The sequence below is a fragment of the Mchenga conophoros genome, linkage group LG9 (genome assembly GCF_057382185.1).
Source record: "Mchenga conophoros isolate Kocher_MC1m ecotype Shallow Benthic linkage group LG9, M_conophoros_male_GT1.1, whole genome shotgun sequence".
Classification (NCBI taxonomy): Eukaryota; Metazoa; Chordata; class Actinopteri; order Cichliformes; family Cichlidae; genus Mchenga; species Mchenga conophoros.
Window position 1 is genome coordinate 25,263,695 of NC_140534.1, and position 21,464 is coordinate 25,285,158.

The window sequence follows — 21,464 nt, forward strand, 5'->3', positions numbered from 1 at the left end:
CTGAACCACTGATCTAAGTATAGCCATTCCTCACTGAACCGCTTCCTGCAGGATGCTGGCCTAGCTATTTTGTTCTGTTATACAATACTCTCCATCCTCAGCATCAATCTGAGAATCTCACTAACCCCGAAAAGGATGCTTTATCTCGTTGTTGTTTTTTTAAATACATTTTTTAAAAAGTTTTTTAGTTTTTAGGTGTTATTTTAGGTTATTTACATGTCTACACATCACCGAGAGAGTCGAAGATAAATTACAGCACCTCTAATTTTGACAAGTATCAGACCCGGATAGGTGAAAGGGAGGAAAAAAATGCTCGTTAAGCTGTTTAGCAACGCCCAACCTTAGCCCCGCCCTCTTCCAGCTCAACACGGCTATCTAGCGGGGAGTCTCCCTGTCACTCATTATATATCAAAGAAGCCATTGGTTGGCTTTAACGTCTATCAAACGCTAAATCTTATTCTTGGACATCTGATTGGTGAATATGGTCCGTGGGCGTGCCCCCGTCCTCAAAGGATTTTCCCCGGAGTGGCCAGACGGGCTGGGGGACACAGGATGGCAGAGCTAATAGGAGTATCTAACGGGACATGCGGACGGGCTGATTTCTTCTAATATTTCAAGTGCTGGTGAGGGCCTTATGATACTTTTTACAGCGAATAATAACACCCTTTATCATAATGGTGAAATCTGTGCGGGTATTTCTGCTTATTTTTGTCTCATTAGTCCAAACTAAGAAGTCGACCACTGGACATGAGCTAGCTAAGTGGTCAGTTGGAGCGGACCCCGATTTGAGGATAATAAACGGACTTAAAGCCTCAAACACTGAATATTATAAAACAATTACAGGGTAACTTTAATGTTTTTTTAAGCATATGACTGATGCTGGCGGTACACCGGCGTTTTGTTCAGTGTATTAGGCGCCTGGACAAAAAAACAGCTATTTAAATTTCATATTAGAACCGGTGCAAAAACTCACAGGGACGGAGGTAGATGAACAGATGTGGGTCAGCCCATCGGTAACGGGAAGCGATGGTGCGGAACACTGATTGATCGCGGTTGCCATCAGTTTACGCCTGCGCGCGTGTGAGCGTGTGTGAATGTGCGCTTATCCGTCTGTGGAGAAAAGGAGTGTGTGTGTGTGTGTGTGTGTGTGTGTGTGTGTGTGTGTGTGTGTGTGTGTGGGTGGATTTTAATCCATAAATCATCAAAATAGCGCATTTAATCCAGTCCAGCGTGACATCCACGTGATTATTTCAATCTGTAATCCAAATAAAGTGTTAGAGACGAAATAATGAATGACATGATGACAGTTTGGTTTTCTGTGACCCGATCTATAAAACACTCTGAAATCAAAGTGAGAAATGCTTAGTTAATATTAGAGATGGCACGATACCACTTTTTTATGTCCGATACCGATACCGATATCATAAATTTGGATATCTGCCGATACCGATATGAATCCGATATAGTGTTTTTTAATCAACAAAACTGTTTTTTAAAATATCTTGCTGCATTTTGCAAGTCTGCAAGTTCATACTCAAGTTTAAAACAACAACTACACTAAAGCTATTCTGTTATACCTGTATACAAAAAAAATATTTCATAGTTCAGCAATACTGATCAATCTAATAAACTTAGACCTACACCATCCTCCCTATTCTGGTATTTTAAAGAGTACTTAGCGTAAATATTAAGCAACCTAACTAATAGGGTTCCAACTCCCAGCAACAACAAAATTAAATAAATAAAAAATAGGGAACCACCCCTCACGCGCCACCTCATGATGCTTAATCGACGTAATCAACCTTAATTTGATGCAGTGTGAAAAAAAATGCACAGAAATCAATTATTTTTCAAGAAATATTAAATAGATTCAACATCTTTCTTCAACAAAATTGCAGACTGCACAGATGGTACCTTCCCAAAGTAAAAAGTACTATAGCTTACTAGGGTATATATATTAGACTTAATAGTCACTATGTACAGTAATTGACTTCTATTCATTTTACATCAAATTAAAACTTTGGGTGTCAGATAATTATTTATTAAAAGCTAGACATTTTAAATGAGAATAAGAAAGAAAAGTCTGTCTTTGTGCCCCCTTTTCCCTGTTAATGCCCTATCGGCCCCCCTGGCTAAACTTTGCTAGATCCGCCCCTGCACAGTTACCAGCCTCAGCTACGTAGAAAAAGATCCTGGTGTAGAAAGTAATATTAAATAAATTCTAACAACAGCTTATCAAGCTTAAACGTGCTGCTGTTGTTCAGCCGCTGGTTTCCTCTTTCTGGCGCAAAGTGGACCAAAAACAAACGAGAGACAGACTCGCGACAGAAAAGCCGATCAGCTGATTTAAGCAGTTTCACGATTGAAGTAGCAGCCGGAGAGCGAGAGGCAGTCAAGCTTAACGTGGGAATGCTTTACAAACATTCAGAGATGGACTTACACACTTGCTTTACTTCTCTCGGGGATAACTTTGTCGGAGATGAAATGCCAGGTTGCTAGCGAAGCTCCACATGCTATCCAGACCACCGACAGGTCCTGCATGCCACAGCTGCTCTATCACGTGATGCATACGTTCTGAGGTGAGTTACGGCGTGTTGCAAGTTTTGTGAGGTGCTTTCGTGATATTTAATGGATCGGATTACATTTTTTATTTTTCTCCGATATCCGATCCAGTAATTTAGGTCAGTATCGGACCGATACCGATACGTAATATCGGATCGGTCCATCTCTAGTTAATATAAAGTGCTAACCCACAGCCTCTAAAAGCCATTAAATCTCGCATAATGAAGTAGTCCTCACAGATTTCCGTATATTCCTGATAAAATCTAAATTGTTTAATTGACAAATAAGTTAGCCTCTTTGCTCATTGGGTTATTATCCCTTTGGCTTATACTGACTTGCGTTCAAGTAAGAAGTAAGAAGAAGTAAGAAGTAAGTAAGAATGATCCCGTGGGTGGTTAAGCTGAAGTATTGAGAATCACATGTGAATTATTAAGTAAAAAAAATATGTACAAAACAAACACTCTCAAGGGTTAAATGGGCCTCTGAGGGTTGATTCTCTTGCCATGGATCTGTGTTTTCCTGTTATGTCTGGTCATTTAATTACAGGAGAAATGTATTTCATATGTGAGTAAATGAAATCCCACTTTAAATAAAATAATACTGCTTCAAAATCTATTTTTTAATCACAGTACTGATGGTTTTTCTTTGATGGGTGCCAGCATGTTTCATATGCTGGGAAAACTTTTAATATTTCAGTAACATGTCAAAATTAATTTAGACAACTCTGTGTGATGTCATCAGATTATATTAAACAGTAAATGAATGAAAAATGAAAGAAAGCCTTATGTTCTGGCCTTTTATTCACCCAGTAGGATTCACTGTATCCAAGGCACGGCACCACCAATGTTTCACCATGAGTGCCTCTGAGAAATACTAAAACAGGAATATATATATATTTTTATATATATATTTATTCATATTTAGGGCAGTGTGACCTGACGTAATCCAAGTTGCATTATTCAGAACAGCCTCCAACACAAGAAGCTACTCGGTTCATAAATTGGTAATGACTCTCCCTTTCAGCTCTTAATGGAGTTCGCACGTCTGTAGTAAAGTCCTCTGGAAGCTCTGTGTGTACAGTTGTGGGTATGTCGCAGGAGGAAAGTGTGCCGGATCAAGGGATCAGAGGCATTTTTACAGCTGATGGGACTGTTTACATGCAGCTAATGGGACATTTGAGAGCCTACCTGGTGCGTTTGTACCCATTTGTGTGACTGACTTACTGTGCATGGGGTTTTGTAATAATTTAAGAAGATGCAGACACTGGATGTGGGAGTGAGATGTGTTCTTCTCTGCAGCTGTGAGCAGGCTTTACTCTCCATTTCTCACTCCTATCTTCCTCCCTGAGTGAGAGGAAGATGAAGGAGGAGCGCTCGCTTGCTACTCTTTCATCACATGAGCACAGGGGCCCTTAAAGAACGTTGAAGAGGAGGAGGAGGTGGAAGGGGGAGGATGCATGGGAGAGCTAGTGCTGTTGCCCTGTGAACGGAGCTCTATTGTCCCGGGAACCTTTCAACAGCTTCCCCGAGGTCCCTGTTCCTTCCCCTCCCCCTACTCGATACACTCTTTCTCCCTCAAAAACACAAACACATAAACACACACACACACTTTTTGTCTGCCTCTGCTGTGTCACATCTCTCTCTTTTACACTTAGTCTCATTCACTCGATCTTTTCGGTCACACTCTTGTCCCGCTCGGTGTCTCTCTCATGTCTCTCTCATGCTTTTGCTTCTGCCCCCCCCACCCCCCCCCCCCCCCCCCCCCATTTCCCACAAGCAGCACAAGGCCTCATCCCTCCTCCTGTCCCCTCCACCCTCCTCCCTCCCGGTCCCTCATTATTTCGCTTCATCAGTGTGATTGTCATGCCGGTCAGACAGTAAAAGCAAAAACATGCAATCTTCTAATTTGCATCACCTCATTTTTAAGCAGCAGACAGCGCCGCTTTTCCAAAATGTTTATGCACAAAGCTAAACCTAAGCTGGGCCTTTCTGTGCCAAACCAGCCCTTGCTGACTATTCAGGGTCCTTTTGTGGGAACACATGATGGTGTAATTTTACCCTTTTGTTTTCTCTTGTTGGCGCGAGGCTGTCAGGGGTTTGCAGGGGGTCGCTGGCTAAAAAAACAGGGGCAAATGAGCGGTCTGCTGATGGGAATTGGCCTTGATGAACACAAGTGGTCCTTGTCTTTGTGAACAGCTGTAATTACACAATCTGCAATTACAGTAGTCTCCTGCTGGGACACTGATAGCACTCCTGCTCGTATTTTTGGCAATTTATTGTATTAAAGGTATGAGGAGTGCAAGCAAAGCAGTGACATAAGTATTGACAAAGAATAGGATGTCTATGTTTTATAGTTTTAATGGTTTAATGAGTTTTTGAAAATCTACTTTCCAGTATGCTGTCTTTATTAAATTTTAGTGGGGTTCCCTTTATCTTTTGCTATTATTAGTCTTCTGACTGGCCTCCTGTGTCTTTTCAACCTGCTTTTTTTGGCATATCTGCAAAGTAAAAACTCTGGAATCAAAATTAATAATTTGTTTCCTTTTTTTTTTTTTTGCAAATCTGAAACAAAAATATTTCATTGGAAACAAGTGTTTGTGCACGTTTCCATCCGTCTCCCCTGTTTGTCCTCCTTGAAGCTTCTTCCCATAGCTACATTGTTCTAGCCAAGTGTTTGGACAGGATGGAGAGATGTGACACAGGGAGGAGGACCAGGAAACAGGAGCCAGGCTCAGACCTCAAAAACAGGAAGCAGGAGGAGACAACGATAAGATGGCTGCTCTGGGATTTCTCCTCTTTTGAACTACAGAGGGCTCGGAGTGTCTGATCAGAGGCAATCAGGGTTCAATTAAAGTTCAGAGTAGCGGTGGGTGTAAGCAAAATGAGAAAGCAGTGTATCTGGAGAAAGATATGCGGGTGTGTTTGTTTGCTGCAGGTTTTGTGTTAGGATTTGTTGTTTTTGGTCTTGACCACATCCACGAATCTCTGGTTGTGTCAGATTTCCAGCTGGGCCGGTGACAAGCTGGCGCTGGGATTAGCTGGCAGGTCGTATCTTCCTATCCCTAATGCTTTAATCTCCGTGCTGGTCGACAGAAGTCTCCTGGCTTTGGCACACTCTTGGTCATCGCTCTGTGGTCAACAGCCCACCCACACTTTGTTTGTTTTTGATCTCAAAATGCTGCGTTTTTAGAGCAAGAATAGGAAAAACAGGGACAGTTTACAACAAAATACAATCTCTTACTGCCACGCATGCGTAAAAATTATACCCTGAATTTAAGGTTCGTTGCAGGCTTATGGCTCTATTCTAACTTCTGATATTTTTAGACCAAAGTAGTAATCAATAAAGTGATCAGCATTTTATTTGATGTCCTCACTTGGGACACTTCACCTGCGTTTGTGTCTAAAGCCGTTCTGTTTCTCTTGCAGTCTGCGTGCCGGCGTGAAGCCTCACCATGCCGCTGGTGAAGAGAAACATCGAGCCGCGCCACCTCTGCCGAGGGGCGCTCCCCGAGGGCATCGGCAGCGAGCTGGACTGTGTGATGAACAACACGCTTTCCGCCATCATCCGTCAGCTCAGCAGCCTGAGTAAGACACACATTCACAGACACATTCACCAACACTAGCACGCCCGTCCTGGTAAACAAAAGGCTGCTAAAAGGGTCTAGTAGAAAAAAGCATACAAGTATTTTTTTTGGGAACATGAAAAGCATCCTCAGGCTGTAACCCCGTTAATTTCAGCGTGACGATGGTACACACTGTGTGTAGCCTCTTTGTATACGGGCCAAGATCACATGCTTTCATCGTTAATCCCGAAGCTGTGATTGATTTGGCCGTTGTCATGGTTATAGAGCCTGAGGTCACTGGGCTCACAGCGGCCTTGCAGCAGCCTCACATTGGAACACGGAGGGTCGAAATGTAATCCTTTTAGACAGGCGCGCAAAAAATGAACTTATCTATAGCTGTGGACATGTGACTGTAAGTGTGTGTGTGTGTGTGTGTGTATAGAAGTGTTTCATATCGATTATATGCTGGCTTTCTATCGCATTACATTATAACAGCACAAAGGGCAGCTATTTTCCCATTTGCCCCCGTTATCCACAGTTGCCTTCTGCTTTCATGACAATTGTGTTTAAGGTTTGTTTTGAAACTCAGCAGCATAAATTTAAACTGTCCTTTCTGACGTTAACACCTCATCTCTTTGACCTCAAATCCATTCTCTGTCTCTTATTGTGTCAAGTTCCTGCACAGGGAGTGGGTATTTCAACAGCAGCTGTGCGGGTTAAATATAAATGCTCTAACAGGCCTGGTGGGGGGATATCTGCAGACACTGCGTGTGTGTTTGTGAGCACATGTGTATAAGTGTCCATAGGAATCCCCTGAAGGGGTCAGAGTTGACCGGGGCTCTACATGCCAGATCTGCGATTCTTCCTTCCTTTAAATGTTTTTCTTACAGCCCATCCTGTCAGCGGGAAGGACAGAAATAGCCCTCAGTATGTGTTTGTCATACCACACATTGTATGTTACAAAGTGTTTATGTTTAAATATTTTTATTGGAATTGTACCGGAGGTGCTCTGTTTTGTTTTGTGCTGTAATATGTTTCTGTTTCACTACTGCCCAGATCCACAGTCTTGTAGTGAAGGGCCTTTTGCAGCCATTAGTTCTGTGCTAAGATTAGGCAGTTTTCCATCAGGCGGTTTGTGGGTGTGTCCCGTACCTTTATGTGCATTCCCACAGTGAGAACCTCCCCTGTCAGACTTCTTCAGGGCCATATATGTGGCAGGAGGAAGTATCTGCTCTGGGGTAAGACCTTGAGAGCGACCCTGGAAACTCATGGGTGGGGCTCAAGTTGAACAACACAACCAGAACAAGTGCCTTTAAAAGAAACTCAGAAATTGATCAATTATAGGTGATGCAGGCTTTTTTATTATTGTTGCTAAGTGAACTAGAATAAACTCCCTGAATAAAGTCAGGGAGTGAAAACAAAGCAGGGAACCCGAGAAATGACCTCTGTTTTCTGGGCCTGTTCCTCTGCACATCCTTGATGGAAGGTGGTGCTCATAGCTGAAAAGCTGATGGTTGGTCATTTTTGCTCAAAATCCATCCTCAAAAACACACTGTCAAAAAATTAAAGTCGGCATTAAGAGATGATGAGCAGTTCCTGATGTTTCTAAACAAGAAAAGGAAGATATTAAGATTTTGAGTTCATCCACTTCTCAGGAGAAGGCTCAGTAGGGGCACTTTTATGGTTTGATCCAGGAGATGAAGCTGTATCACTGCCGCTTTTGTACATATTTCAGGATGTCGCTGGCACAGTTTGAGTTCTTGTTGGCAGAGTTGGGACCACATCTAAGAAGGCGGAGAAATAATTTCAGAGTGCTGATTAACCTCAAGCGACGTCTAGCTGCATGTTGGTGCCAAAACCGTATTATCCTACTATTCATTTTGCTGGTCATATCATTGTACATCCAGTACCTTGGTGTGGTTTTAGCTATGAGCACACCGGATTGGTCTGATCGGTCAGTTTTGTTTATACATATGTGAAAATCTGAAAAATCAAACTTGATCCAAAAAAACAAATGCCGCAAATTTGCTATAGAGACCAAAAGTTTTTTTAAGAGTCATGGGAGTCCATGGGGATTTTTGAGTCAGCCTGAGTTGGTCATTTAAGGTACTGCAGTTTTTGGAACTTCCTTGTTTGCCCCATTTTTGAGCCAGGGAGTGTGCTGCATGGAAATAAAGAGGAGGGTTATGTGTACAGCGAGAGCCTGGATATTCATCTGCAGCAGTGACCTGTTAAAATCAAATGGGTGACGACAAGCAAACTGCTTTATATTTAGATGGAGCATTATCAGTACTCAACTTTTACTTAAAACATTGACAATGAGGCTTATTTATTACGTAACAGCAGTTGTTGAGGCAGGAGAGAATGTGTTATTTACTATCCTGGTTAGCTGCTTTAGTCACTGTAGCGTCTGTATCCACACAGACGAATTCATATTATGGTTTGGATTGTGTGTTTTCAGCTAACAATCAATTATTCATGAGGATTGTTGCTATATGGAGTTGTATGAGACACCATTTCCTGCAGACTCCTGTTTCACGTTGTGTCACATTACCGGTGTATTGATTGGACTTTGGTCTCTGAGGGGTTTCTCTTGGCTCCAGGTAACGATTAAAAGTCTCTCTCTCATATTTCTCTTTCTCCTTCTGTTTTTTTTTCCCAGGCAAACATGCGGAGGACATATTTGGCGAGCTGTTTAATGAGGCCAACACCTTCTACCTGCGTGCCAATTCTCTCCAGGATCGCATTGATCGGCTGGCTGTCAAGGTCACACAGCTGGACTCCACTGTGGAGGAAGGTGAGTCACAGGGTTGAAGTCTGGTGTGGGGGGGATGCACACTAAGCTATCGTTCATTGGTGAAGTCCTGCTGATCTCATGTTCTGCGTACTGAATGGCTTTTGTAAACTATTTTTGTCCTTCCAATGATGAATCATTTGTCCTCTTTTCCTCTTTTTGTGTTCTTAGTTTCCTTGCAAGATATCAACATGAGGAAGGCCTTCAAGAGCTCCACCACTCAGGACCAGCAGGTGGTGTCCAAGAGCAGCGTTCCCACTCCGGTCAAAGAGATGTACAACCTGAGCGACAAGCCTCCACCTCTCAACATACTAACACCTTACAGGTTGGTGTTGCTGAGGCACAACACACCCAAACAGCTTGATGGGCTTAAGCGATAATAAATGACTCTTATTTTTCTTACTTTGGTTAGTGTCAGTCCAACGAAGATTTTAATTCAGTGGTTTTAAAAAGGGCTTAAATCTTAAAACATTTTCAGGAGGTTTTCATTGGCTTTTTCTTGCTTCTACATGAAGAGTGAAAAACCAGAATTGGTACTATTTCGTACCATGTTTGGTCACTGCCTTTATGCAGTGTGCTTTTTAGTACTTGTGTGCATTACATATTTAGCATGTCTTGCTCCAGTGGGAATCCCAACTCCTAATCCTGACTACATGACACACTTTGCTCACTTTTTTCCATTCTCTCGGCATCGCTCTGCCTTATCCTGTCGTTTCCTGTTATGTTCTCTTTGTGATAAAAAAGCTGGAGCTCTATTAGTAGTTTCACTCCTTTTCTTCCATTAGCCTCAGAATCTGTTGTATTTGCGTGTCTCATTTCCAGCAAATGATGCTGTCACTGTGTCCATCATCTCTTTGTATCTTAAGGATCAATACACTTACTGATTCTACTTAACGTGGCTTTGCATAAGGAGGCGGTTGTTTATCGTCATAACTTTCTCGGGGTTCGTCTCTGTAGGGATGACCACAAGGAGGCACTTAAGTTCTACACAGACCCCTCCTACTTCTTTGACCTGTGGAAAGAAAAGATGCTGCAGGACACGGAGGACAAGAGGAAAGAGAAAAGGAAGCAGAAGGTACCATATTGACTTAGAGGATATTATACAGTGTGCAAGGACAGGTCTAATATTAAGCATTTATTTGGGTGTCAAACACAGGTGCTTGCAATTTTACATTTTGAGGTGCTCTTGGGCAGATAACCAAACATACAACATAAAATTGTATTTTTAGTCCAACTGATTCTGATGGATAGAGAAATGTACATTTTTCATATCTTAAACAACTCTTAATAAAGAGTGCTGCTTATTTTAACCTAATATCACCTAAAACCTATTGGCTTACTTTCTTCCAGGAGCAGAGGCGCTGTGTGGATGGGACACTACAGAGGGAGGTCAAGAAGGTCCGCAAAGCGAGGAACCGTCGGCAGGAGTGGAATATGATGGCTTTGGATAAGGAGCTGCGGCCAGACCATCGACACACCATACACCGGGACAGAGGCACTTCCTCTGAGGGCTCGATGTCACCAGAGAACAGGTAGATGAGCAAACACCAGTGTGCTCTTAGTTTTCATCACATTTTATTCTTACGCATGAGGCTGCATTTATATTTTCCTCATCAGGGGACACGGGCTGGATCAGCACCACTACCCCAACAGTATGAACCATGCTGGTCACGCCCACACCTACTCCGGCCCTCCACCCAGCGCCCTAGTTGCCCAGATGACTGCCGGACACGCACCACGCGGAGGAGGGGAACACGACAACAGAGGCAGGACCATGATGGCCTATCAGGGTGGCACACTGGGCCGCGCTCACCACCACCACGTTCCACTGCCTCCTCCACCCACTGAGGTTATGAACGGTGGCTCTATGTCTCTCCCACCAGTGGACTACAGGTAAATGGATTCGTCTGCTTATTAGTTCTCTCGCTTTTTCCAGCAATAAGCAAAGCAAAAAAGCTTCACAAAATATTCTGCATACATATGTTTAAACTTTATGCACAGTGCATATGCAGGAACCTCATCCCAATCACTACTGACGCTATACAGTAGGCCAGACAGTTTATTTTGCCATAAGCTGTATTTAATTATCCACTGTATCACTAATAGTTCAGTATTTTCTTCACATTTCTGCCCAATGCTAATGCTTTTGCATTATTTTACATTTAAAAAAATGTAAATTTAAACATGCTGATACACTTAGACTTTGAACAAACAAAAACATTCAGGGCCCATGGGCAGGTGCAGTCTTTAAATATGAGAAAACAAATCAGAAACATGAGACATAAATATCAAATCCCAGCACAACTCAGCTCCTTATTTAGCTTCGGGTCCCAGAGGAGCTGGAAGCTATCCCAGCAGTCATTAGGCAGGTTCAGGTTCCTGCACAGGTCGCCAGTGAAAGTGATTTTGCTGCTTCAGAAGACTTTGACCCTATTTTATTTTATAAAGTAAAACTTTCTTCTTATAATTTCTTTTTATATTTTAGGCTGTATCAAATACTTAAAAAAAGCCAGCACAAATCTCTTACTTGAGTCTACTCTTGTAAAGTTTGAGCTAATGCTGCCACCTAGTGAGTTAGTATTTTTTGGTCTTCAAACTGTGGGCTTCCCACCAGAAGATATGAACTGATACGGAGCTGAATACATTTGATTTACATCAACTTTATCATGCTCATCTTTACTTTTAAGGAGGGAAATGTAAGAAAAAGTCACAGAAGTGTCAGAAAACAAAATTATTGTTAACTCTATTCACTCTCTTGTTCTTCCTCGCAGTATGGACGGCTATGCCAACACTGGTCCTCCTCCCCCTCCTCCTGCTCCTGTCATCCCTTCTGCTCAGACGGCCTTTGCCTCACCTCCTGGAGGTCCGATGCCTCCCGGACCAATGGCTGGTGCTGTCGGCTATGCTCCGCCTCCACCACCTGTATCTGGAGCCCAGGCTGCTCCACCTCCTCCTGGTCCTCCACCTCCTCCACTTCCAGCTGGTGCCTCCCACTCCACAACGCACAAGATGTCCTCCGCCGCATCCGCTGAGACCACAGCGGTCAACGACGCCCGCAGCGATCTGCTGGCTGCGATACGTATGGGTAAGAACTGTGCCTGTGTGTCCTTTTGATGTAAATTTGTCCTCTTTGGACATGTTTACATTTATTTTAATGTATTTATTTTTAACGATGCCTTTTATGAGTTTTCACGTTGTCTTATAACTTGTGTAATAATTGTGTAGTTAAAAAAACACTTCATATTTTTCTGCAGGCATACAGCTGAAGAAAGTACAGGAGCAGCAGGAGCAGCAGGCAAAGAGAGAGCCGGTTGGAAATGACGTGGCCACCATCCTGTCGCGACGCATCGCTGTGGAATACTCCGACTCGGAGGATGACTCCGAGTTGGAGGAGAATGATTGGTCAGATTAACACGAAGACGTAAACAACCACACCAAAAGACACGCAGTCGATCGCTCTCACGCACACCTGAAAAACGCCCACTTTTCCACGTTCACAGGTCATCACAGGCTTAGTTGCTGGAAACACACACATTACACCTACACACAGTCACATGCTGTGGGTTGATATAAGCTGAATGGTCCAAGACTGAAAATCTGGGGTTGTATTTGGGATGCATAAACACTGTAAAGAGACAAGTAATATAATGTAATGCTGACCACCCTGTGAAACACTAACACTGAGAACTGATGACTACATTACAAGCATTGTGAATACACCCCAGTGGATGTTTCTCTACCTGTTATTACACTATAGAAACCCTGTGAAGGTGCTTATTTTCAACACATTCTCATCCCTGGGCGTCAAATACAAGCATCCTGTCATATATCACCGTGTCACACAGTTGCACACAAATTGGCCTTTGGCATCCTATCTGTGGCAATATCACAGGCCAAGAGATACCCGTCCTCTATTTTGCAGCATTTTTGCATTTATTAAATCTTAATAGAATAGATGACAAAAAGATAGACAGATAGATAAAAGACGCTGGTGTAAGGCCTCAGCCACGGTACATGGCACCCACGCACTCCTAACTAAAATGTGCGCTGTACTTTCTGCAAGTCCGCTAGCGTCTGAGTGATGTCAGTTGTCACTTTTAAAAGAAGATCGATGGAGACTCCCAGCTGTTAACCTCTGTTGGGGTTGTCACCGTGGAGGTGGTGCTGAGGGTATTTAACCTACTTTTAATCATGCAAGTTACTTTAGACAAGGTGTGAAAAAGCATGTGGGTCATTACCACGTGGGCTGAAGTCTGTGCCTTAGGCGGCAGATGTCAAAGAAATATAACAGGAATGTTTACCCTGCTGTCGTGTCCGTATCTGCAGACGAGTGTAATGGAGGCTTAGGCGTTTTATACTTGAGCGGGGGCAGCGCGAAAGCAGTCCGGACTGCCTGCGGAGAGTGTTTGTTGTCAGATGGAGGCAGTGTACAGAAATATGCGGTACAACCGGTCTGTGGGTCACACACATACATATAACTTCTAACAGACAAAGAGCTAAAGAGGAACCAATAGTCAAAAACAATGAGCTCCAGCGTATGTTTTGTGCTCTTGAAGTTTTGATCTTTAATGTTAATTTCATGCTTTTCTTGTTCCCAATGAACTCCGCTGTCACTCACCTCCCTATTCCAGCCCACTCGTCAAACCTTGTCATTAGCATTTGACCTACGCGTGCGTCCAGCAGCGTGCAGTTTGGGATTTCGGAGGATTGGACAGGAGCACGTTTTTTAGTACGGTGTTCAAACAGAAACACATATGCAGACAGACGCATTTGCAGGACCATAAATTATGCTTTAAGCTCTGGTCACACCTATAACAGTCGTCTCTAAAACCCTCATTAGGGAGATGGATGGGTGGCTTTGTGTTCTGTGATTCTTTCACGTTTCAATTGAGGTGCTAAAAAGCACTCGATTATGTCGAGATACAGGCCTTCTCAACATGAATCCTGCATTTTGAAAAATGCTGATTACGCCGTGTGTTTAAATGTGCTGCCAAGTGGTCTTTTATTAGCACCATGAGATAGATCCTCCGTCGCAACACACATGCCACTTTGTGCGTGCCTGTGAGGCCCAGCGGCTCAGACAAACAGGAGTGTTTAACGTCCATTACGGCAAAGCTGGGATGGTCAAGAAAAAAAAAAAAAGGAGTGTTTAACGTCCTGGGAATGAGAACAGGTTGTTATTTTATGTATAGTTAAAGCTTGAGAGTGTTAGAATTATTAGAAACTTTCCTCTTGAGCTAACCAATGTACCTTTTTTTTAAAAACTATTTTTACTGAAACACTTATGATGTAGATCACCAAGCGAGACTTTGATGTGTAGACAATAACTGGAATTTATGGAGGAGCTGGCTGCAGAACAGATGACCAGAACGAGCATCTGAAATACTTTGGGGATGGAAGAATGGATGAGAGACTTACTGATGAAGAGTATGATAGGCTATTGAGCCGCCTGCTGTCGCTCACTGCTGTGAGGGAGGGATATCGGGATTGGGGAGGGCGGGGGCATGTATATGCTAGTGTCAGCTGTGTAACCTTTGACCCAGAGAAAAATAAAATGATGAATGAACAAAAATTACTGGGTTTCTGTGTCTCTTCCCTGTTGTCATAGGAACGACAAATACCTGGCCCTTCAGTTTCCATGGGAACAGTACAGCTAAGAAGGGAGTTGCCAGGGAAACAGAAGAGTGCGAAAAGGGAGGGGCAAGGATGAACAAAGGGAGTCCAGGCAGGAGTTTTATGCACAGCACATGTTTGGTTTTAATACAAAATTAACAAGATCTCTCAGTTGAGTGAACTAACCAAAGCAATAAAAAGTACAACTAACACCTTGGAAAAATAGACAGCACGGTCACACAAATGTGTTTTTTTTCTTTTTACAATATCTCAGTTAAGTTAGTGCATGTTGATTATCGTTTATATTTTGCAGATACTTAAATTGTTGTGCCATTTTCATCCCCCCAAAAATAAAGTGCATTTCACATCGAGAACTACGCATACGTTTACACAAGATCCTCTTACCGTTTCCGTGGTGTCGCCCCTATCTCCAAACCCAACCCTAAAACACACACGCACACACACATACCCACACATTCGCGGACCCTTGAGCAAGGCTGGGCAATTACCTTTCCTAAGGGATCACATGAGTAACTGGGACTGTTGTTGAAGCTTGAACCAATTTGCTGAATTCTACTCAAATAATATCACTAAGCTGGACCATATCCTCATTTAGATTTGACAGCATTTCTAGTAGATAACGGTATATGGCGTAAGCATGAATTGAGGATATGGTCCGGGAAGGCCACAAAGGGCACTGGCGGTGGCTCCCGAGCCAGGCAGAACCCCATGTACAAATGAGCGACGAATTAATTGAAAAAGAGAGGAGAGGTGGGGCGCAGAAACAAGAACAAACTGCTTGTAGTGGGGCAGTGGGATTCATATATAGACGGAAAACTCTGAAATTCAGGTAAATTATCTCCAATTTATCCTTTGACGTTGACATGTCCAGGGTGTACCCTGGCAGCAGGGTGGGGCCCTCCACAACAGTCTCAGTTTCTCAGGTTTCCCCTTGGGAGCATTAATTGCCCATCCCTACCCTTGAGTGTTTTGATATTTAGCTCTAAATTAGGTCTTCTCCTGCTTAACTAAGCGCCCATTACTGGCAACATTACCCACCAAAAATAACCGCTGTTTAGTACACAACCTTAAGTACTATGACACCGTGAAACCTTTGGGTACATTAACAGGTGCGTCTACAGGTTAGTATTACATCCAACATCACAGTCGTTTGCCTTTCTTGGATACAAAGCCCTTTTTCACATGTTCAACAATGAAAATCTCAACAATACTGTTGGCTGCACACAAGAGATTCACATTCACCAATGAGAGAAAGTCACGTACCACCAAAACATCTCCCATACGCTTACCCAAGCCTTCCTAATCATCCTGTAACCAGCCTTGACAAACTGGTGCATATTGAAGCGAGGAAAGTAAAGTCTTAACTGAACAAAGAGTCCACGTTAACAGCCAAAGTGGAGAAATGTCACTGAAAATATGGTGCAACCTTAACTCATCCTGTAGTTTGACTGGCTTTGGTAGCACCATGCACGGTGGGTATAAAGTCCCTCCTCTTCGGCATGCCTTATTTACAGAAACACACAAGTCGAGAGAGTCGGTTAAACAAGTTGATAAATACTACATTCAGAAAAAGGCTTTACAGCGCGGTTAATATATCAAGACAACATCAGAATCCGAAAGAAGTCAAGCCAGACTGAAGTGGAAAAAAATAGAACTTCTCAATGAATATAACAAAATAGACTTTTCTTCAAAGGTAAAGTAACAAGAGTTTGTGATGGTTTGTGGTGTGCCAGTCTGACCTGTCGGTGCTAATCAAATGACTACAGGGTGCAGTCTGACACTGTGCACAAGTTCACATACAAGGGCTACACTCCAATGCTTGGAAATGCTGTCCTTTAACTTTCCTCACTGATCCCACCTGGTCTGAGGCCAGAAAGATTAATACTGGGAGCCCCACAAATCAGGCTCTCTGAGAGTTGGGGGAAGCAGCAAGAAAGGAAAGAAGAGACATTATCTTTTTATTTGGAAGTAGCCTTTTTTAGCTCATAGGATCATTCAGAGGTCACTTAACGGACACCTGCCTCAACCAGACTAAACTGTTTAACGTAGAGTAAAATATTACTGATAGAGGAGACAGAAGACACCAGCAGGACTAGGATCCCAGTTCATTTAGAGTCCGTTTCACTTTGGCTTGAGGTGCTGGAGCTCCCTCCAGCCACTGCACCCACCTCCTAGTCCCATCTCCTTCCAAGAAGCTCTACAAACACATAACGAGGCCACTTATTTCAGAATTGACAGGAAGACTTACAGCATATTCCTATAAGGTCAGAGGTCAACAGGACTTGATATGTCTCAGACCTACATTATTCCCCCTCTGACCCACACAAGGAGACAGATTCTGGTCTGCTGAGCTGATGGATCACACTCACACACATGCACACACCCAGAGACCATGCAAAACAGTCCCAAATCACACATTTGAGATTACAAAACTCAGGACGGACAGTTCGTATGCTCACAAAAGGCAGAGGCAACAGGAAAAGAAAGTTCACATTTTCACCCCGGTGTGATAAATGATTGAAGACCGATGTAGGGTTGTGGAGAAATGAGGCAGTGGTGTCACTGTGATGAATGAGTAGTTTCATCCTCTTTTTTTTCTTTTCCCTCAGCCATGGGAGTGATTATGTGTCTATCATCCATTTGAAGATGTATCTCTGAAGCATCACTCGTAGTTCGCTGAGCCTGTTCTCTGCAACACATCGCCAAGATGGTACTTGACTCTGTAGGAAGAAGTCGCGGTGGGATGCGGATGTTATTGCTGTCTGAGTATTGCTTCGCGTCTAAAAAATAACTACCAATCACAGGCTAGTTATTGCTGAATAGGAAATAAGGACTTGACGATTTCGAGAAGGTTGCAGACCTGTTTTTAAACCAAAATATTCTGGAGAACTAACTCAGAGCAGCTGAGGAGTGATGTGGAATGATCATTATCAGAGCATCTGAAGCAAAATGCTGAAACAAAAACCTCTCCTGTGACCTTGGTGCAATGATTTTAGCTCTTTCAATGTGAGGTATATTATACATAAACACAATTATTTGGGTCATGGCGACATCAGGAAACCACGGCACATTGCCTGCAGCGACCTGTGTGACCTACCACACTGAACTCGGGAAGAGCAATGAGGGACCTGCATGCAAATTAAACCGGGCCATTACATGCACACCTATTAATGAGGTTGAGGCTCTTCGGGAGGGAAACATGATCAAATAAAATAAACAGTATAATTTTGCTACTCTGGTTCCATTTATTTGATCAGCTGTGTTAATTTCACCACCCATGTTATTCCTCAGCTGTTTTTCTTTTATATGTTTGAAATGTAAATCTCCCCTCAGGAGGTGGAGGAGGAGAGGTATGTAGTCATGTTATTTAATCCAACAGGCCTCTATATGGTTTGATGCCTCCATCCATACTAATAAAAAAATGAAAGAGGGGGCTAATGGGGAAAGTCTCTCAAGTGCTTTGTCTTGGCCTTCAGAGATGCGAGCTGAACTAAAATACCTCCAGAAAGGGTGGAAAAAAGGGATGAGAACATGAGAGAGGGGAGAAAAGAAAGAGGGAGCGGCTTGATTTCTTTCCGTTGAGAACGCAGGGCGCAGATCAGAGAGCTCCGGGTCTATTTATAGCTCTCCGCGGCTGTTTAGCTTTCGACGCACGTTCAGAGTGCAGCAGCAGAGCTGCCGGGTTGCTGCTGCTCCAGACGGGCTTTGCTGTGGAAATGCCTGCGTACTGAGCCGCGGTCGGCTCCCTCCCTCCTTCCTTCTCCGCTCATCACAAACTAATGCGCCGTGAGGTTTTTACACAAACACACACGCAGGCACAAACTAACAATTCCTCCCTGTTGGTGGAAAATAAGCACATGTCCTCAAGTGGTCCGGTTCCGCTTAGTGTATGCATGTCTTATATATACAGCTGCTGCCTTTAACATGTGATGCACTCAGTGCTCTCTGCAGACATGAGGAAGGGTGTGGCATGGGTTGAACGGGAGGAAGTCCCGATAGTGGTCTTTATTGGGGAAGACAGTGAGATACTTTGCCCTGTGGTACGTGTATCAAAGAAAAAAATGCCATCTAGCCATCCATCCATGCATCCATTTGGCTGTGGATGATTAACCAATCTGCGTCTGCCAATGACATCTCCAGGCCAGAGCTCAAGCCACAGCCCTCCACTACTGCCCCGGACCTCCTCTGCTGCTGCTCTCTCTTTGGCACTGGTAAGATCCAGTGAGGAGCAGAGCTGACCCAGGTTGCCTCTCTTTCTTCCCACCTGGGTCTGCTTGGTCAGACATCACTCGGAGTCCGTGCACGGTGGGCCACACTGGTGGGAACACAGCCACAGCACACCAGCCACAGCGCCTTCTGAATCTCCTGGTTCCTGAAGGCATAGATGACCGGGTTTATGACCGAATTGTAGGTGGCAGGCACCAGTGTGGCGTAGGTATAGAGCGGCGGGTACGTGTAGTCAGCGATGAGCGAGTAAACAGTGAATGGCATCCAGCAGGCAGCAAAAGTACCCAGGATGATGGCTAGGGTGGACACGCCCTTTCGGGTTGTGACGTAGTGGGGTGTGGCAGCCAGGAAGTGGTGCTGCAGGGCGATTTGGTGAGCGTGGCGCATCACGATCTTGCAGATCTGGACGTAGAGTTGCAGCATGAGACCGAAGAGCAGCAAGAAGGAGACAGACAGCACGGCGATGTTATTTTTTGTCAGCGGCCGCACCACGCTGCATGTAGCCGCCTCTGCTAGGCAGTTGACCCCTGTGACGGGCAGCAGGCCTAGACAAAGGGACAGGCCCCACAGCAGCACAAGCATGGTGTAGGTGAAGGCCGCTGTCCGCTCTGAGTTGTAGGTGAGGGCGTAATACAATGATAGGTACCGGTCAATAGTGATAGCCAGCAAGCTAAAGACAGAAGCAGAAAATGAGGCCACTATCAAGCCCACAGTCAGCAACTGGGCTGAATCAGAGCGAAGCAAGTAGGCACAGGTGAAGTGCAGTACGAGGCCCAGGCCGGCCAGCAGGTCAGCCAATGCCAGGCTGCCAATCAGCAGGAACATGGGAGCTCTGAGCGCCGGGTTCTGCCAGATCACAAGCACCACCAGAGCATTCTCACAGGCTATCAGAGTCCCAGATGAGCATAGCACAATGTCCCAGGGGTTGACCAGCAGCGGCAGCTGGCTGGGCCGCAGGGAGTCTTCCGGTGGAAGCGTCCCCAGGCTGGTGCTGTTGTCCATTGGTCCACCACCTCCACTGGCCCAAGCTGTGGAATCAGGAGCCAGCCAGCTGGGGGTGACTGGTGGCTCTTCACTCATTGTGCCCCCCGTCTGAAATTGACAAAAACAAATACAGGTCACTCTGATGTTATGCATACTTTGATGGCCAAAAAGAGCACAAGAAGCATCATATAAACCGGCCACAAGTGCCTCTTTTTCTATGTTTTGGGCTTTTTACACGGGAAGACAAAAACAGGGGCTGTTTCATCAGTACTGTCTGCATCGTACATCTCAATCCATGCTGTTAAGACCCAGGGTAACTCATTCCACAGACAGTCAAGGTTATATACAGTGCAGGTGGTGCACAGAACTTTAGGAGCAAATTAGCAAACCCTCACATTACCTCAGTGTTGCTTGAATTAAATAAAAGAAAAATCTGTATTTTTCATTTTCATCCTTTTAAAACAATAAAAGCCTGCGCTGAAGAAATACGCTGCTCCATACGGCTAACTGGTATTTTCCTTTGGGAATTTAACCCGTGACTGCTAAGGAGATTATAACATTTTTTTAATGTGGCAAGAGAAAAAAATCCCAAGAGGATAACATAAAGCAGAGCATGCTTTGCAGAAAAAAAATCCCAGGCCAAGACAGCCAAATATCGATAAACTACCAGAGGCGATAGCAGTAAGTTAATTCACAGACAAGTCCCGCTCTCCACAACAGAAGACACCGCACCCGTTATTTCAGGAATTGCTTGTTTCTTCCTCTCATACCATAAGTGCCGTTTTATCCTGTGCACCTTGCATAAGAAACACACTGGCTACTCCACGTCAGCAAAAGGATGCTGTAGGGGGAGGAAAAAACCACACGCACACACACAGGCGGCATCTTTCCATGCATGTCAAGGATGCTCAATAATGCGCCTCCACACCCAGCCTACCTTGACTCTGTGAGCTGAGACTTCCCGGTCTAAATTGAAGAACGACAGCCTGACATTTCCACGGTATCTCACTGTGGACGGAGACGCAGCTCGGGAGAGGGGAATAAATGGAAGCAGAAAAAGAGCGCGGAGCGGCTCAGCCGTTAACGGCGCATCGCTGTGGACTGCGGCTGTGCAGGGAGCAGCGAGCGGAGCAGCGGCGGAAGAGATGAAGAGGAGGTGTGAGTGCGAGGGGGGTGGAGGGGTGATAAAGGAGGAGGAGTCCCAAATGGGCCAGATTGCCAGAGACCGGGTAAACTCAGTTAAAGAGCTAAATGTGTCTAGTCCGTGGCGTCTCAAGGACAAAGACAGGTGTGAAGCGCGCGTACAGGTGTCTGCGCTCTAGTACGGCACGGTTCGCTTTTTCTGACACGATTTCCGTGCAAAGAGCACACATATGATAGTGCAACACTGGATCCTAATCTCATGAGGTTTGATCACCTGATCTGCAGGGTTTTGTTAGTTTCTATGACCCCTACCCGGCTTTTTTCTCCTTTTTGCTACCCGAGTTGGTAGAAGCAACTGCATCAGCCACATAGTCTGCTGGATGCAGAGGCTCGGTTTCCTCCCGCGACGCCCTGCTATTCTGGTCCCGTCTGTGCTATTAACAGCTACCCAGATGTGTGTCACCCAACCTCCTCCCGTTCCCGCTGTCCTCCATCTTCTTTGTCACATCCCCTTGCACCTCTGCCTCAGAGACACCTCGTGTGAAGTGAATCGGGTGG

General features: G+C 44.5%; 2 protein-coding genes across 3 annotated transcripts; one reads left to right on the plus strand and one right to left on the minus strand.

The window, feature by feature from the left end:
* Positions 1-310: 310 nt before the first annotated feature.
* Positions 311-14,490, plus strand: wasf3b (WASP family member 3b). Of its 2 annotated transcripts, none has more exons than XM_085287166.1 (9): positions 311-2,579; positions 5,988-6,146; positions 8,787-8,921; positions 9,090-9,243; positions 9,876-9,993; positions 10,269-10,450; positions 10,536-10,811; positions 11,690-12,003; positions 12,173-14,490. In XM_085287166.1, the coding sequence occupies exons 2-9, from the start codon at positions 6,014-6,016 to the stop codon at positions 12,328-12,330; spliced, it is 1,470 nt and encodes a 489-aa protein (XP_085143292.1). In that variant the 5' UTR covers positions 311-2,579; positions 5,988-6,013; the 3' UTR covers positions 12,331-14,490. The 2 variants fall into 2 exon arrangements, with proteins under 2 accessions (XP_085143292.1, XP_085143291.1); XM_085287165.1 differs by having other exon boundaries at positions 311-623.
* A 160-nt stretch (positions 14,491-14,650) lies between these two features.
* gpr12 (G protein-coupled receptor 12) lies at positions 14,651-20,928 on the minus strand. Its single transcript, XM_085287167.1, has 2 exons — positions 20,701-20,928; positions 14,651-19,871 (listed from the first exon to the last, which is right to left on the minus strand). The coding sequence occupies exon 2, from the start codon at positions 19,857-19,859 to the stop codon at positions 18,831-18,833; it is 1,029 nt and encodes a 342-aa protein (XP_085143293.1). The 5' UTR covers positions 19,860-19,871; positions 20,701-20,928; the 3' UTR covers positions 14,651-18,830.
* Between the last annotated feature and the right edge of the window lie 536 nt (positions 20,929-21,464).